General features: G+C 36.5%; 3 protein-coding genes across 11 annotated transcripts; 1 reads left to right on the top strand and 2 right to left on the bottom strand.

The window, feature by feature from the left end:
* The first annotated feature begins 2,995 nt into the window (after positions 1–2,995).
* LOC109170525 (alkaline ceramidase 3-like) lies at positions 2,996–6,044 on the top strand. 6 transcript variants are annotated; one of them, XM_019319689.1, is made up of 3 exons: positions 2,996–3,298; positions 4,115–4,381; positions 5,284–6,044. In XM_019319689.1, exons 2-3 carry the CDS (start codon positions 4,131–4,133, stop codon positions 5,795–5,797), a joined length of 765 nt encoding a protein of 254 aa, XP_019175234.1. In that variant the 5' UTR covers positions 2,996–3,298; positions 4,115–4,130; the 3' UTR covers positions 5,798–6,044. The 6 variants fall into 6 exon arrangements, with proteins under 6 accessions (XP_019175234.1, XP_019175233.1, XP_019175231.1 ...); XM_019319688.1 differs by having other exon boundaries at positions 4,100–4,381; XM_019319686.1 differs by having other exon boundaries at positions 3,419–4,381.
* LOC109170526 (stress response protein NST1) lies at positions 4,701–8,325 on the bottom strand. Of its 2 annotated transcripts, XR_002052450.1 has the most exons (3): positions 7,789–8,325; positions 6,219–6,503; positions 4,701–4,711 (listed from the first exon to the last, which is right to left on the bottom strand). XR_002052450.1 is itself a non-coding variant. In XM_019319692.1 (2 exons), exons 1-2 carry the CDS (start codon positions 8,212–8,214, stop codon positions 6,333–6,335), a joined length of 597 nt encoding a protein of 198 aa, XP_019175237.1. In that variant the 5' UTR covers positions 8,215–8,325; the 3' UTR covers positions 6,135–6,332. The 2 variants fall into 2 exon arrangements, 1 of the variants encoding a protein (XP_019175237.1); XM_019319692.1 differs by lacking the exon at positions 4,701–4,711 and having other exon boundaries at positions 6,135–6,503.
* Positions 8,326–9,105: 780 nt separating this feature from the next.
* On the bottom strand, positions 9,106–14,845 carry LOC109170523 (probable histone-arginine methyltransferase 1.3). Of its 3 annotated transcripts, none has more exons than XM_019319684.1 (15): positions 14,393–14,845; positions 13,772–13,834; positions 13,507–13,609; positions 13,277–13,414; positions 13,028–13,131; positions 12,820–12,918; positions 12,179–12,248; positions 11,747–11,843; positions 11,103–11,157; positions 10,809–10,892; positions 10,588–10,665; positions 10,095–10,198; positions 9,823–9,995; positions 9,596–9,726; positions 9,106–9,371 (listed from the first exon to the last, which is right to left on the bottom strand). In XM_019319684.1, the coding sequence occupies exons 1-15, from the start codon at positions 14,594–14,596 to the stop codon at positions 9,363–9,365; spliced, it is 1,512 nt and encodes a 503-aa protein (XP_019175229.1). In that variant the 5' UTR covers positions 14,597–14,845; the 3' UTR covers positions 9,106–9,362. The 3 variants fall into 3 exon arrangements, with proteins under 3 accessions (XP_019175229.1, XP_019175230.1, XP_019175228.1); XM_019319685.1 differs by having other exon boundaries at positions 10,809–10,838; positions 13,277–13,420; positions 14,393–14,844; XM_019319683.1 differs by having other exon boundaries at positions 13,277–13,420; positions 14,393–14,843.
* Between the last annotated feature and the right edge of the window lie 905 nt (positions 14,846–15,750).

Below are 15,750 nucleotides of genomic sequence, written 5' to 3'. Positions count from 1 at the left end.
GGTTGTAAGTTCGAGCCTCAGTGGAGGTGTTATTAGCTCTCTGTGTTTCAGTAGGTTGAGAAAGTATATGAACAGATACTACAATGTAATAGAGCTAGTAGCATTAAAAAAAAAAAAAAAAAATTCCCTTCTCACTTAATTCCCACCTAATTCCAAAGGCCACAAAATTCCCTTGTTTGGTTGAAAGAAATTGCAATTCCTCCATTTTCATGGAATTAAAATCCCATGCCCCCCTTGAGATTTTAATTCCTGGGATTTTAGAGAGAAAAAAAGATAGTGATGAGTCAAAATTTCCCATTCCTTTTTTAACCTAAAATTAATGCCTAACAACAATAATGGACATTTTTGATTTATACTACTTATTCCCTTTCAATTCTCATGTATACCAAACATTGGAATTGAAATTCCCAATAATTCTATTCATGTAAACCACTGTAATTTAAATTCCCACTTTATTCCCAGTAATTCATCTCCCATAGAATTGCAATTCCTTTCCCACGTAATTCCACATTTCCAACCAAACGCCCTGTAAGAGTATGAACTCTGTACCTGGAAGTCTGAAACAAATTAGTAATCGTGTTTTATGTTATGAATTTTTGTATTTTGTTTTGTGAAATTTTGTACCTATGATTTATGAACACGAAATATGTATCTAAAATCAGATTTTAAAAGTAAATATGTGTCTTGTGTTGTACTTTTTGTGTCTTTTGTTATGAGATTATGTGTCTTACGAATATGAATTCTGTACATTGTTATTTCGATCTATAGTCTATAATGTTATATGGACCTTGATCCATGATAAAGTTATATTTAGAGTAAATACCCAAAATGGTCCCTCGACTATAGCTAAATTCACAAATTGGTCCTCGACTTTCAATTTCAACCAATTAAGTCCTTAACTTTGTAATTTTGACACGATTTGGTCCTCCATCTATTTGACCGTTTGTTGACCGCGATCTTTGAGGATATATATGTAGTTTCACGTGCAAAGCTCAAGAGAACGCTCTTGGAGGTGACATCGTTGTTTCGGAGGGGGGAGTGCTTCTCCGCTTGCTGCTTGGGGATCACGAGCCGGTTCAGCTTAGAGAACGCTCTTGGAGGTCACAGCGTCGTTTCAGATGGGGGAAGTGCTTCTCTGCTTGCTGCTTGGGGATCCCGAACCGGTTCAGCTTGCTTACATCGCTTGGAGTTACGGCTTTCTCGAAGAGCCACTCCAGGGACTTCGGCGATCTATCTATCAAAAGCTATAATCTCTCCGGCATGGGATGCAGCGCCGTCAGTGGATTCAAATGTAACAGTGCGGTCTAGAAATGCAACCGGAACCTTAAAAAACCGACGATGGACCATGAAATTACATATATATCCTAAAAAAGCGCAGTCAACAAACGGTCAAATAGACAAAGGACCAAATTGTGTTAAAATTGCAAAGTTAAGGACTTAATTGGTTAAAATTAAAAGTCGTGGACCAATTTGTGAATTTAGCTATAGTCGAGGACTATTTTGGATATTTACTCTTATATTTATAGGCCCAAAGCCTTAAAATACAACATTGGGTTGCAAGATGAAAAAAATTAACAATTCATGCCCAAAATGATCTCAACCTACAAGGTACAAGCCCATCCAAGGAAGCTAACTGGAGGAAAGTATCAACCACTAAAACATACCACTAAGTCCAAATGTAATACATATTGGAGATGTTTGGTTGAAGAAGATAACGTGGGAGGCAATTCCAGTCAAATTGATTATTGTTTATTGGTCTTATTGATTTGACCTAATTAGCTATGAATAACCTAAACTAGTTTACCCCATTGCTACTTTGTAGCCTTTGTCTGCCCAAACAGCCCCAACAAATACAACCAACCAATGGGCGAGGCCGCCTCAATCACCTTTCCCCTATTTGTGGCAAGTGCCTCTACCGTGGCAAATTATAATATTATATTGTGAATCATTAATAAATGTTCATGATTTGTGTATTGAAGGTTCATTATTAATAGTATATTAAATAATAAACCTTTAATACATAAATAATGTACCTTAAAAAATAAACATTTAGTGCATTAAAAATGTACATTATGACCTTATGTCAATTGTTCACCTTACAAGGTGGACCATAATCCATGATATAATAATTGCCTATCCGGTGGGTGTCCCTTTTTGTACTTGCCAAATGCGCCCTTAATCTCTTTCATAAAAAGACCCACAAAAATATTTATTGGACTCTCAATCACTTGCATAAAATCGCAAACCTCTTCTGCCTTTTATACATCGACATTTAGACATATATGAAGAACCTCTCTCTCTCTCTCTCTCTCTCTCTATATATATATATATATATATATGGTAGGGAATACTCCGACCGACATGCCTTTGTCTTTTATTCTTGTATATGCAGGTTACAGGTCGGACTTTCTTGGAAGAACCTGGTCGTGCCCGACTGGGTTGGTACCCGACCGAGGTCTTCGTTACCCGATTGAGAGCCCTTAGGTGCGAGAGCCACCAGGAAGCACGTGGCGGCGTTAGGCGTTGACAGGCAAGGCTTACGGGGTGAAGACACGTCATTGCTACGTGGATGACATGCCGAACGGTCGGACTTGTGTCTCTGGCCCAGCGGCTATAAATACCCGCGGTGGCAACAGTGTGAGGGACTTTTGGACGATCGAAAGGCTATTGTTAGAGCATCCCGACCGCAGTCAGTCTGGTCTTATCTTAGTTTAGTTACCGCTTACGTGGCAATTAACACTATCAATATATATATATATATATATATATATATATATATATATATATATATATACACATGATGGGTTAAGTGAAATTACTAATTACCAATTTCAACAAATATCCGAGTGTATGCATGACAGATTGAAATTGTCACCTTAAATTCAATGTTGACACCATCCACGAGCACCACGAAAATCCCATAGCAATTTTTTTTTTTTTTTTTTTTTTAATATAAGAGTACCAAAAAAAAAAAAAATTAAAATGGGGATAAGTAAGAGCAGAAGGCATAACGAAGAGGTTACCAATTACCATGCGCACGGCAAGAAAATGTTGTCATTTACTCCGTACGTAATTTCCTTCAACCCTAGATTTGCACTGTGAGAACTGAGAAGAAGACAAAGGAGGAGAGAGAAGAGAATACAGATCGTGTGTGACTGGGAGTATGTATGTATGTATAATACTATATTACTATTATACATAGATTCATATACGCAATTGTCTTCCAAATCTCTGGATTAGTTACAGAGAAGGGATTTGTACTAAGATTATAACAGCTGCTTAGATCTGATTTTGAAAGGTTAGCGTCTCTACTCTTTTGTCTTTGAATTTCTCCCTCCCTCTCTATGTATCTGGAGGTATACATGCCTCTGTTTTCACGCCTTTTGGACAATATATGCGCATGCTTGTATCTCTGCAGTTTATGTGGATTTGGTTTTGCTCTGGCTGGCGATGTGCTGATGTCTTTTTCCCCGATTTTTCTTGTTTGTCTTTGGGAATGCAATTGGATGTCTCCCTTCTGTCTAAGTGTTCTGTTTGATGGTATGTTAAGTGTTTGATTGAATGCGTTTTCTCCTCTTAGATTTGGATTTTGTAAACTGGGAATGTTGCTAAAGTTAGTTGAGCCAAATGAATTGAAGTCAATAGGTAAGTACATATGGATGGAGTATTCATTATCAATGGAGGTCAATATTTTTTGGATGCCTTGTAGTGCTTAGTTATGGAGGGAGATCATGTGGAAAGTTTTTTCCCCACTGTAACTCTTAAAGAGGAATATGAGGACAGATGGTTCTGAAGAGTGAAGAGGATATAGCTTCTCTTTTTTTGAATTTTTATGTAAGAAGTTTTAGCTGAGAATGCCTGTTAAAATTGGAAATGTTTTGATTCAGCATTGATTATTTTGGCTTTGAGAATGATGCATGTTTTCTTATGTATATAAGACTATGGTGTTTACTGTTTAGAACTTCCATAAAGTGATATCTTTAATTCATTACTATGTTTTTCTTTCCATAACTTTGTTGCTTAATTTGGTTCTCTGGTTGTGCTTTCTATTGGCCGCAAGTTTTGGGAATTACTGATACTGAAAATTACTTTCATCTAGCCATTTTCATTTCAGGTGCATATTCTGAACAATGGCGGATGGCATATCAAGCTTTTGGGGCCCTGTGACGTCTAAAGAATGGTGTGAACCAAATTATGTCTACTCTCCTTATATTGCAGAATTTTTCAACACCATCTCAATTGTCCCATGCATTCTTTTGGCTCTCATTGGTCTTGTGAATGCCTTACGACAGCGATTTGAGAAAAGGTTTAGTGTCCTCCACATATCAAACATGATTCTTTCCATAGGAAGCATGGTTTATCATGCCACACTGCAAAGGATGTAAGAATGTCTCCTTATACTTGGTGGCTTACATATAATTTGTTTCTGCCTTTTGACAAATGTTCTCATTATCAAGAAATTTATGAGTTGCTTGAACATGATGCAACAAAAGCTTAATCCATTTATTAGGGGAATGTACCCACAGACACTATGCAGGCCCATAATGGGTAGTCTTGTTACCAATAAACTGTGTAGTTGATTTGTTTGGTGGAGTTTTTTCTTAGACATCTTGCTTTTGTTATAGTTGGGGTTGGAAGGTTAGGTGATTTTAATGAGAAGTCTGTAATTATCAAAGTAGGTTGTTGACAATGACCAAGGAAAAAGTGCATTCTAATTTTATAACTTCTGGTGTATAGGGGGAGGAGATGAACTGGTTTTCTTGGAACCATCACCAATCTTCTACTTTTAATTGTCAGTATATTCTTTTTCTTTTTCTTTTTACAGAGTGCCCTAAGCACCATTGATAAGGAAAATGATGCCTTAACTTGATGATGATGAGAATGGGATCAAATGAATTTATTGGGGCAATTGTTAATTATCCGCTTATTATTGTTAGTGTGTAAAACAGAATCAATTTTACTCAATGAATATATCTCATTGAGTCTTTTCATATGTCATCCATGGTGTTCTCATTTCCTTTACCTATTAATCTTCTCTGTCAGAACAGTGATATGTTGAGCATGAATTGTAATCTTTGTTGTTCATCTTTTAATTGCCCGTGAGATTGTGTAAGAAAGGCTAGATATGTTTAGTCTTTGGCCCCATGACTTCATCTTTTATAGTACTCCGTATTAGAAAAACTTGTGTCTTTCAAGAATTTATTGATTGAGCTTTTGTGTTTAACTAATAATTTGTGACTATGTTTAATGATTGTCTAATAACTGAAGTGTCATACATGACAGGCAACAACAAGGTGATGAGACACCAATGGTGTGGGAAATGCTTCTCTATCTTTACATTCTCTACTCACCAGATTGGCATTACCAGAGTACAATGCCTACCTTTTTGTTCATATATGGAGCGGTGTTTGCCATCGTGCATTCACAGGTTCGCTTTGCAATTGGTTTTAAGTTGCATTATGCATTATTGTGTATTCTATGTGTTCCCCGTGCATACAAGTATTACATCCACACAGAAGACCGATTGGCAAAGCGTCTCGCAAAACTATACTTGGCCACTTTAATGGTTGGGAGTGCATGCTGTTTATCTGAACGCCTGTTTTGCAAGGATATTTCAACGTGGTCCTTCAACCCACAGGGTCATGCCTTATGGCATGTGTTGATGGGGTTTAACTCGTATTTTGCAAACACATTTCTGATGTATTGCCGTGCTCAGCAACGGGGGTGGAATCCAACAATCAAATACCTCCTGCGTTTCCTCCCCTATGTGAAAATTCAAAAGCCAAAAGTTCAATAGCTCTTCAAGCCAAGCCTTGTGAATGGAATGGAATGGAATGCCCGCCAACTCAAGCAGCCATAATTCTTTTTGGTTTTACCTTTTTTGAAGTGTGTTGTAAATGAAATTCAGAATAGTTTTGGCTGGTTCTAGCAGTCCTTAATTTTGACTGTAAATTTAGATCTCTTGGTGTACCATACATATATTCTACCATAGAAGATTACATACAAATATACAATAGACTGACTGACTAGTTGGTTCTTTTCAACTTCTTAGTCTTTTGAAGGTTGAAATATTCTTTTCCTAATTTTGATCTTTATACAACTTAATTACATGCTGTTTCAGTATAAGATGATAGTTAGATACAAACTCCAAATCTTTATTATCTTCAACTTTGATCAAAACTACATTTGATAAGAAAAATAAACAAGAATACCAAAACTGCATTGTATGTTTGGAATTTTAAAACACTAAAACATAGCAGTTCTGGTTCTGTAGCACCAATAGGCCAACTACTCTTTAAGTTGATGAAATAAACAACCGATTATAAAAAGATTCAGAGGGGAGTGGGTTTACAGGAGGCATCAAGTAACTTGGCCTCCAGGTCCTCCTCATCAATCCACAACGAACTTTTTCGACGCAAAAGCTCATTCCCCTTTGTCTTCTTTTCTTTAATTTTAGTTTCTCTCATCCTCCAGTATTCAAGCTTCTCTTGTCTTTCTTTTAGCTGCATACATCACCGAACAAAGTACTATGAAACATCAGAGTCAAAAGCCAAAGCTATAAACATCACAGAAGCTTTGCAATCCAAGAAAACTTGGTAAATACACCACAGTTGTGAATATGTGATTACAAATTGTCCAGTATATGAACATCAGTCTAGAATTATAGAATGCTTATTTCTTTTGTTTTACTAGAGCTATCTATTTCAATTCTCTAGCTGATGATGAGGTCATTGGATCAAGCTCCATAAACCCTTTGTTCAAGCTTTCTTTCTGTCTCCCCTTAATACACCCAAATTATTAGCGATCAAGCAGCATTACCCATTTCTCCCTTCCCTATATTTCTTCGCAGTTTCTTGTATCTATAAGACTTCCAAATCCATAACCTAGCAAGTTCAACCTCACACCACTATGGAGGTGTTTGGTAAATAGCTGTTAGCTGTTAGCCGTTGATAAGTTGATAGTATTATCTGATTGTAGAAATATGTTTAGTAATTACATGCAAAATGACTTTCTCAAAAAGCTTATCGAAAAAGCTGTATTTTGAATTTTAGCATTTTGGAGCAATAAGCTTTTACAAAAAAGTCAATAATCACACACTCAATGGTCAAATAAACCAAAATTAGCTAATAAGCTAACTATGTTACCAAACAGGGCCTATGTGTTCAAATCTAGTACAGTAAAAAGCCTAGAACCAATGAATAGTATCATATAAGTCTCTTTTGACTTCTGTAGAAGGAATTTGCTTACCTTCAAAATTAGGTGGGAATTATGTAGGAGTGGAATTCTAATTCCCTCCAACCAAATGGGCTGTTTTAGTGTTTTCTATCCTTATTCTTGAACACCCAACACCAAATAGAGTCCCCAAATGCTTAGCAAGGGTCCCTTCCCTCCATCCAATACTACCAATTTATTAGTGAAAAAAAGAAGGAATACTAGGATCACCCTTCCATTAACTATTCTTCCTCGTTTCTTGCAATCGTGCACCTTGAATCCATCATCTATCCAAGTTCTACCTTGCTCGACTTATAAAACCCATGTAACATTCTTCAGTGACAATAACCAAGATACCTATAATCCCCCGTAACAACATTCTCTAGTGCTAATAACTAATACACCTAGGAATCCCAGAGCACCAAAATCTCAGTTTTGAAAGTTGCATAAACTTATATTTACATTTTCTACTAGAGTTAGAAAATTGAAGTAGCAGTAATATGGAAGAATAATACTCTTATTATGATAAGATAGTTGAATAGTATTGGGTGAAAATAAGATAGTGGATTCACATACGAGAGTTCGGCGGAATTCCTCTTCAAAGATGGCTATCTCTTCAGCCTTGGCCTTCTTCTCAGCGGCTTTAGCAGCCTTCCGCTCCTCATTTGCGATCCTCAAAGCTTCCTTCTTGGCCTCGGCTTTTCTCAGCTTTTCGAGCCGCAGGACCTCCATCTCCTTGATGTAATCCTTGCGGACCACCTTGACCTTCTTGGCATACTCGCGGCGGAGAAGCGCGAGCTGGGCTTCCGCCTCCTTGGGATCCCTCGGGGGCTTCCACGAGTTCAGGTACTCGCTCGGCGCCAGGAATTTGTGGCTCTGCTGGTGGAGATTCTTCTCCAACGCCGCCTGGGTTTCGGCGGTGGCGGAAAGCGATCGGAGATGGTGGAGCTTTAGGGCTTGGGTGGAAATGGGGTTCCGAAGAAGATGCCGGGAGAGCGACATTTGGTTGAAAGGTAATGCCGCTGCTCAGATCGATAAAACCCTAGCGAGCAGTGATAAACTGAGAATGGACAAAACTCTGGATACTTCGAGAGATTGAAGGATAAATTTTCATAATAAAACAGTACTAATATAACCTCTTAAGAATTAACCTATGAGTAGTCGTGCACTATCTCGAATTATTTTTGCATGACAATTGACAACAATAACTCACAAGTCACACCTACTATTTGAAAACGTATATGAAATAAACTTGCCTTTATAACCCAAGATAACCAATACGATCAATGATAAAAATAAACTCAATCAAGTTAATCAAGCTGTTAAGTCGATAATAAAAATATTTTAAGTTTAATTATGAGCGGTCTATTGACATTTTTTTGTTTGAATCATTTAACTATGACGATAGATAACCTAAATTAGTTTACATCTTTGTAGTCTTTTATCAATTACCTTGTACACATGACCGACCAATGGTCAATTGGCCATGTGCACAAGGTAAATATTCAAAATTATCAATAAGAATTGAATCTAAATTATTTTATACATAAGAAATTAAGAAGTATCAGTTAATCCAATTTTGTTAGCATTTTGAATAATTATAATATCATTTTTTTTGTACTCAGGGTTTTCGCTATCGAACAAGTGACTAATCTCTACTAAATTAATTATAATATCATATATAAGTTCTCATTGAAAAAGAAAACTCTTTACTAAAAAATTATCCCAAGAATCACCTAAAATTCATAAGTTTTGTTTAATTAGCAATCACATGGTGTAGAGTTCAAATTCTATCAAATGACCAAAGAGGGACATTTAGTTGAATCACACTGCCATTTACTTCTTCCACCAATCTCTGTGACAGAAATCATGAGAGCCCTTAAATTTACGGACCAAACTTATTCCAAAGAATCACCTTGTTGCTGAATTAGACTAGTCCAACAATGATGAGATCGATAGTACTACTTCAGAAAATTTACAAACAATCCATAATAATACAGATATGAAAGTTGAAACCATACTAGCCAATCAATCAATATGAATGTTAATAGATACGAGTACTTCCGTACAGAAACATAAATCTCTATGATTTCACATCATTTCTGGCTGTGATATTGTAGATCATCACAGTTGTCTTCTTGTAATTGCATTCAGGTATCCTGTCAAAAGCATTAGTATTAGTATTAGTATTAGTATTAGTATTAGGGAACTTCTGGGGCAATATTTGGTTCAAGGTATATAAAACGATGCAATATCAATCAATGCATATAAAACGCCATAATGTCTACGAGGGCATGATATAAAGTGTGGTATTAGTCCTTCTGGCATTGCTCGAGGTATGAACTTCGTAAGGAAAGCAATAAAACATCCAAATATTCAATACCTGTGTTTGTAAGGGCTGATCGGGTTGTTGATCTTGTGCCACGGGATATGCCTGTGATTGGGACATCCGGTAGTATGGCGATTTGAGATCAAGTTTGCCAAATGATGTATGAAGCATCTCTCCAACAACGGCTAATTCAAATTGATCTGAACTGTTAGATTACAAGAAACGAGGGCCAATTCCAAAAACTATCGCAGATATGATGTTACAGTGCATCACTGACATACCTGATAACGTTAGATAAATCGTATAACTCTGAGCCTCGTGGGCAACAAGGTGAAGTTGCCCGGTTATCTCCTGTCCGGGCATGACATAAAGTGGTTGAGCCAGGACACAGCGGAGCTGGTACCAGTGTGTTGTGGGTGCACCTGGAGCGGTGGTCAGCCACCTTTGTACAGTGCTGCAAAAGGATAGATAATAGGTTTATGTTAAGTGGGAAGTCGCAAATAAATGGCCAACTATGACTGAACAAGGAACACGGCAAGAAAGACTTTCGTACCTCCCATTAAATAATACATCAAACCAGCAAGCTAACCCATGAATTCGTGTGCTTACAGAAGATATGAATCTCAATGGGATGTCAATTTCATATAGTTCTTCTTCCTGAAGACAAATGCAGAAGACTCCAGTTAGAAATGGTAAATCCACAAGAGAACATATCCACAATGAGAAAAGGTAAACCTTGATTGACAATATACTATAATGGGACGACAAATACAAATACAGATGACAGACTCAATCTTTAAACTGTGACATATGGCATTGGGTTCATCCCGGGATTGCTGAAAGTCAAGCACACTTAACCACAAAGTTCTATGGTACCTGGTTGCCATATCCTACTTAAAATCAATTGGTGATAAGTAAGTGGACATTAACCATTTAACCACATCCCTCCATGGTAAGCCACAACGCCACGTCACCAATCGAGCAGGGCTGAACTCGGCCAACGCCCAACAGAAAGCCAAGATGTAAATAACAATTTTAGCAAATACCTTTATTGAAGCGAAGTCTATCGAATGAGATATGGCAGGAGCTACCAATAACCTTGGATCAAAAGCATCAACTACAGGCTTTAGAGAACATGAAATAGAAAGATTAGATAGAGTAGAATAACAAGGGATCTTTTACCAGAAGTTGTAAATATTTGAAGACAAAAGAGCAGGATCAAGTATATATCACATAAAAGTAGAAACTTTCAAGTGTTAAGAATGACCTGTGCAAAGTATCCTACGTATGCAGATCCCTGTAAGGTTGATAAATTGACCCCAAAGTAGTTATCTTGCTGCCAAAATACAGCCTGAATAATAATAATAATAATAATAATAATAATAATGAAGACAAGGATTAGATTATTCTACCTTGACTGGAAATTTTCATGTTATGGATCAAGATTTTTTTGAGTCATACCAGTGTGGAAAATAATATGTTCTTTTCAAGAAATTAATGTTATTATAGATAAATAAATCTATGCGAGAAAGCTGCATTGTCTCCATAGTTTAAAACACACCTTATTAGCTATTTCCAAATATAAATATTCATCACTGAATGGTGCCATGTGTATTCTGCAAGTGCAAATAGAAATCCTTAGTGAGGATACAAATGATCGAAGAGTTGTAAATAGAAAAGGCCCTCTTCTACTTCAGTGATTTATAACTCATTACTTGGATAACAGTCTTATTAGCTCTACTTACCACTTACTAGCATAATCATATATCACCTCATTAAGGGCAAAGATAATAGCATACACTTCAATGATATTAGAGTATCTATAACATAGAACTGGACAAAAGACATATCAGTCGATGGTGAAAAACATAATACAGAATAGCTTATTTTATATGTTAATTAGGGAGTTTACAATGTGTGGAGAATAGAAAGTTGCAACGACAGTTAGAATGGTGAAGCAAAGTATTGTGCAGGAATTTTTTTTCTCTTCACTATTAGATAAAAAGCAGTGTTGCAAAAATCACGCCTATGCGCCCTAGGCGGTCCCCATATGCCTAGCGATTTTTTCAACATTGATAAAAAGTGATTCTAATTACAAAGAATGCATGGTGCTAATGATGAATCCTTGACAACTAGTCAACGTCATGGCTATATGGATAAGCGATGCCTGAATAAAGACAACATAATAGTATGAATTACAACTACCTCCCCTGTGTAGGAAACATTTTTCCATCTGGAGCAAGAAATCGATCTCTTGCAATCACATAAGACTCTAGCATTCTTTCATTAACTAGTAAAGTGCCTGTAAGAGTATAATATATTTGACGAGTTTAGAATGATTCATTGCAAGTGTAGGAGAAAGTGAAGTAAAATAATTTCAAGATATAGACTATAGAAACACATAAACCACAGAGAAAGGAGAAGAAATAGGCTTTAATTTGAATGTGTTCCTTTTGGGACTTCGATTTCCTTAATATACATCTCAATACCAAACTTAGGCCATGAAAAACAAACACAATTTTCATAACAAAGCATTGACCAAGGATATCTATAACAAAAAAACAAAAAATGTGACATAAAAGAAATTGTCATCGCCCATGCAAACGAAAGAAACAAAAAATAACAAGAAAAGTTTACCCATTGGTTCAGATATCAATATATCAGCTTTCTCGGGTAACTCAACATCTTCAACCTTTCCCTTTATTACCTGCATGTTGAAAGGAAAGTAAAAAACCGAAATGTACTGGGTTAGAAAGTGATTATTGTGGAAACTTAATAGGAAATAGTGTAACGGTGTACAACATACAAGGGTAAAGTGTTCCGCAAGAATGCTACAGAAACCAGTGGAAGAATACTAGTAAAGAAATCTATTGACATCATGAACACATACCTTATTTTCATTAACTTCTTGAATGAGTATCGGTTTGAGGATATTAAAAAAAAAACGGAGTTATATTTGCAGTATCTGAAAACTGTTGTTATCTTTTTAAGATATAGGCTTCTGGAGAATTACTAATCACATCAGCTGCTGATGACCCTAGGCCCAATTTATAGAGGCAAGACATCCCTGACATCAAGGGTTTGATTTTTGAGCACCATTAGGGTGTGGGGTAGAGTTTAGTCCTTCAATATAGAAAGTAGTTCTTCCCCGCTTATTTAGGGGTATCATATTTGTTAATTTTGGTGTGTTCATAGGTTGATTAATATTGGAATTGAATTGAATTCTATGCTAGTTGTTTTCAGAAAAAAAGGGAAAGCCATTAAAGGTAAGACTTCACTGTGATTCTTTCCGCCAGTAATGGATTCCCAGCAACTAGTTTTCTTGCATATTCTGCCATTTCAGATGCCTCGACAGCATAAACATGTTTTGCGCCAGCCTAAGAGAGGGACAATGGTAGAGGAGGAAGAACAAACACATTTATCATCAAAACTGGATATAATGATGCTTAGCATCACAGAATGCAATTAGAAGTACAAATGTGTAACCTGAGCAGCAAACAGTGACAAAATGCCACTACCAGCACCAACATCAACTACTACCCGACCATGAAAATCATTGCGATTCTCAATTACTGCAGCATAATAGGTTCCTGCCTCCAGAGAAAATGAATAAAAAATTATATTTGCAACGGTAAATAATGCATTCTATCTAGCAGCAAGTGAGAAACGTCAAACAGTGAACGCTATTAATTAATTCCTATAAGGGGGCATATGTACTGCAGAAATGGAAATAACCTGTCCTCACAAAGTCCTGCATCATATTCTGCTGATGCAATAGTTGTCCATAGTAATCAAAATACATTTTGGCAGAAGATGCCTCAACTTTTTCTTCGAATTTGCTTTTCGAAGTTGACACAGTTCCATTTGGCAAATCTGTTCCTGTGGAACAAATCAGACTACATAAGCCAGCAATAATTCTAGACCATAATTACAACTAAACAATTTTGGCCTATATTCAAGCAGACCTTGTAAAGCCAATGGCTTTTTCCATTCCTCAAATGCACTATGGAAGGCCCTACTTTCCTCTTCTGTTCTACACTGAATGGTGATTCCCCTTGAACAAGTTTGCTGGTCCAAAGGTACAAAATTTATTGCACAAGATTCTTATAGCAATGCACACCATTTCATAATGTTATGTAAACCAGAGAATAAATTGTGAAGTATGTGTTTTCCTGGGGTGATGAATCTGGTAATGTATATAACCAAACAGCCTAACACCCACCATCTTACCTCTGTATTTGATTCAGACGTCTGAGATATGCAGAGTGATTGAACAGGACTGAGTTTAAATAGCTGAAAAAGGGATGCAAAAGCCAAAATTAAACAAAATGCCTGCTTCAATTCCATTGTTGCTTGATCATTCATAAATAAACAGCAATTTAATGCCACAAAAGGTTGGAGCTTTTCTCTTATAATCAAGTAATTGTTCATTTACAAACTAAGAAAACAGAGGTGCATGTTAAATATCTGAAATTTCTAATGGACGGAAGGATTTGCATTGATATCATCAGTGCAGGAAAAATGTGAAACCTAAAACAATTGGTATGTCACGGCAAATTCATTCTACATAACTAGGCCACGAGTTACACCATTTACAAGCAAGACAGACTGAATGCATGACACCTGACCTGAACACCTACCACAGTTCTTAAACTTTGAACCATTTTAGAACACAAATTTCGTTTTACCAAAACCGAAATTCAGAATAGACCTCACGCCAGAAGCACCAAATTTCATCCAAATAAGGAAAAAGTAAAGTCATAACTCTATTGCATTCATAATCCCATAATATATCTCATAGAAGCACTAAATTTTTCAATATAAAATATACAAACAAATCAAATGCCGCGCCTGAGAGCTCGGAAGTTCAAACACAGCAACAGCTTTATTCGGTTCGGATTCTCCGCTTAGTACTAGTTTTGCAACTCCGGAACCGAGGCGGAACCGAGCTAAAACCGGCGAAGAAGTAGAAACTGAAGGCGAATGTGAAAGCTGAGACATGGATGCGAGCAGAAACCGTTGCTCATTCCGTTTTTCCACCCCGGGAAGCTCCATGATCCACTCTCTTCAAGTTCTCGGAGCTTTGTGTATATTAGTTTAAATATATATAAACGAATAAAAACAATTTTTACAGATTCGTAGATATATGATTTATTTTTTTATTTCATTGTATATATGCATGAATAATCAGTGAGCGGAGAGCTAGGGTTCTTGCGATAGTGACCGTACGGGGCCGCAATTGCTCCTTTGCTTATAAATGAAGATTGGAACTGCGTAGGATGGCGGGTTTAGCTTTTCTTCAGTTACTCCCCAGTCCCCATTGGTAATCGGGGAATACCGTTATTTCGTACAAATTGCAAAATATTTACATAAAAGATAAAAGATATAATATCAGAAAATTTGTACACATGCTAGTACTAAAAATGCATCCTATCCTATCCTATTATAAATATAGAAAGATGATGATATTTTTTGAAAAATTTTATTGTTTTATTTGAATACTACTGACTCTATGACCTCCCCATATGGGAGATGTCACTACATGCCACCTGAGTACGAGGTGCTTGGCATTTGAAATGTGAACTTCATTGTTATATATATATATATATATATATATATATATATATAGGTATACTCAGGGTTTCCACCGTTGGATACTAATTCTCTCACTGGATTGTAGACACCTTTTTTGGGTGGGACAGTTTGCCTGAAGAATTAAAAAAAAAAATTAATTTTTTTATTATTCATGTGTTTATATAGAATAACAAATTTAGGCTGCGCTATACACACAATTAAGGATAAAACCCTTGACATTTGGTTAATGATGGATGAGTCTCTTCCCCTCAACCACGCTTGACGCTCCCTTGGTTATTACAAGGTAGTATATGTTGTATACTTTCTCAATTTTTTTTAGCCCAAAGAGTCAATGTCCCTACCATCGGAGTTCAATCATGTGACCACTCAATTGGAATAGTAACAAGAATGTCATTACATTACATAGAGATTGACCATAACATATCATTAAAGTCCGTCACTTTTTGCCCTAACAGATGTTTGCATGCCACACATAACAGATAGTCAACAATGTCCGCTTCCACTAAGGCTCGATCTTATGACCTCCCACATAGGAGAAGTCGCTACATGTCATCTGAACAAAAAGTGCTTGACAAACATATTACTTAATACATGGGTAAAATTATAATTTGAAA

This window comes from Ipomoea nil, unplaced genomic scaffold (assembly GCF_001879475.1).
Source record: "Ipomoea nil cultivar Tokyo-kokei standard unplaced genomic scaffold, Asagao_1.1 scaffold3321, whole genome shotgun sequence".
In the NCBI taxonomy this organism is placed as follows: domain Eukaryota; kingdom Viridiplantae; phylum Streptophyta; class Magnoliopsida; order Solanales; family Convolvulaceae; genus Ipomoea; species Ipomoea nil.
The sequence above is the reverse complement of the archived record's forward strand: the minus strand, read 5'-3'. Positions and strand labels throughout refer to the sequence as shown.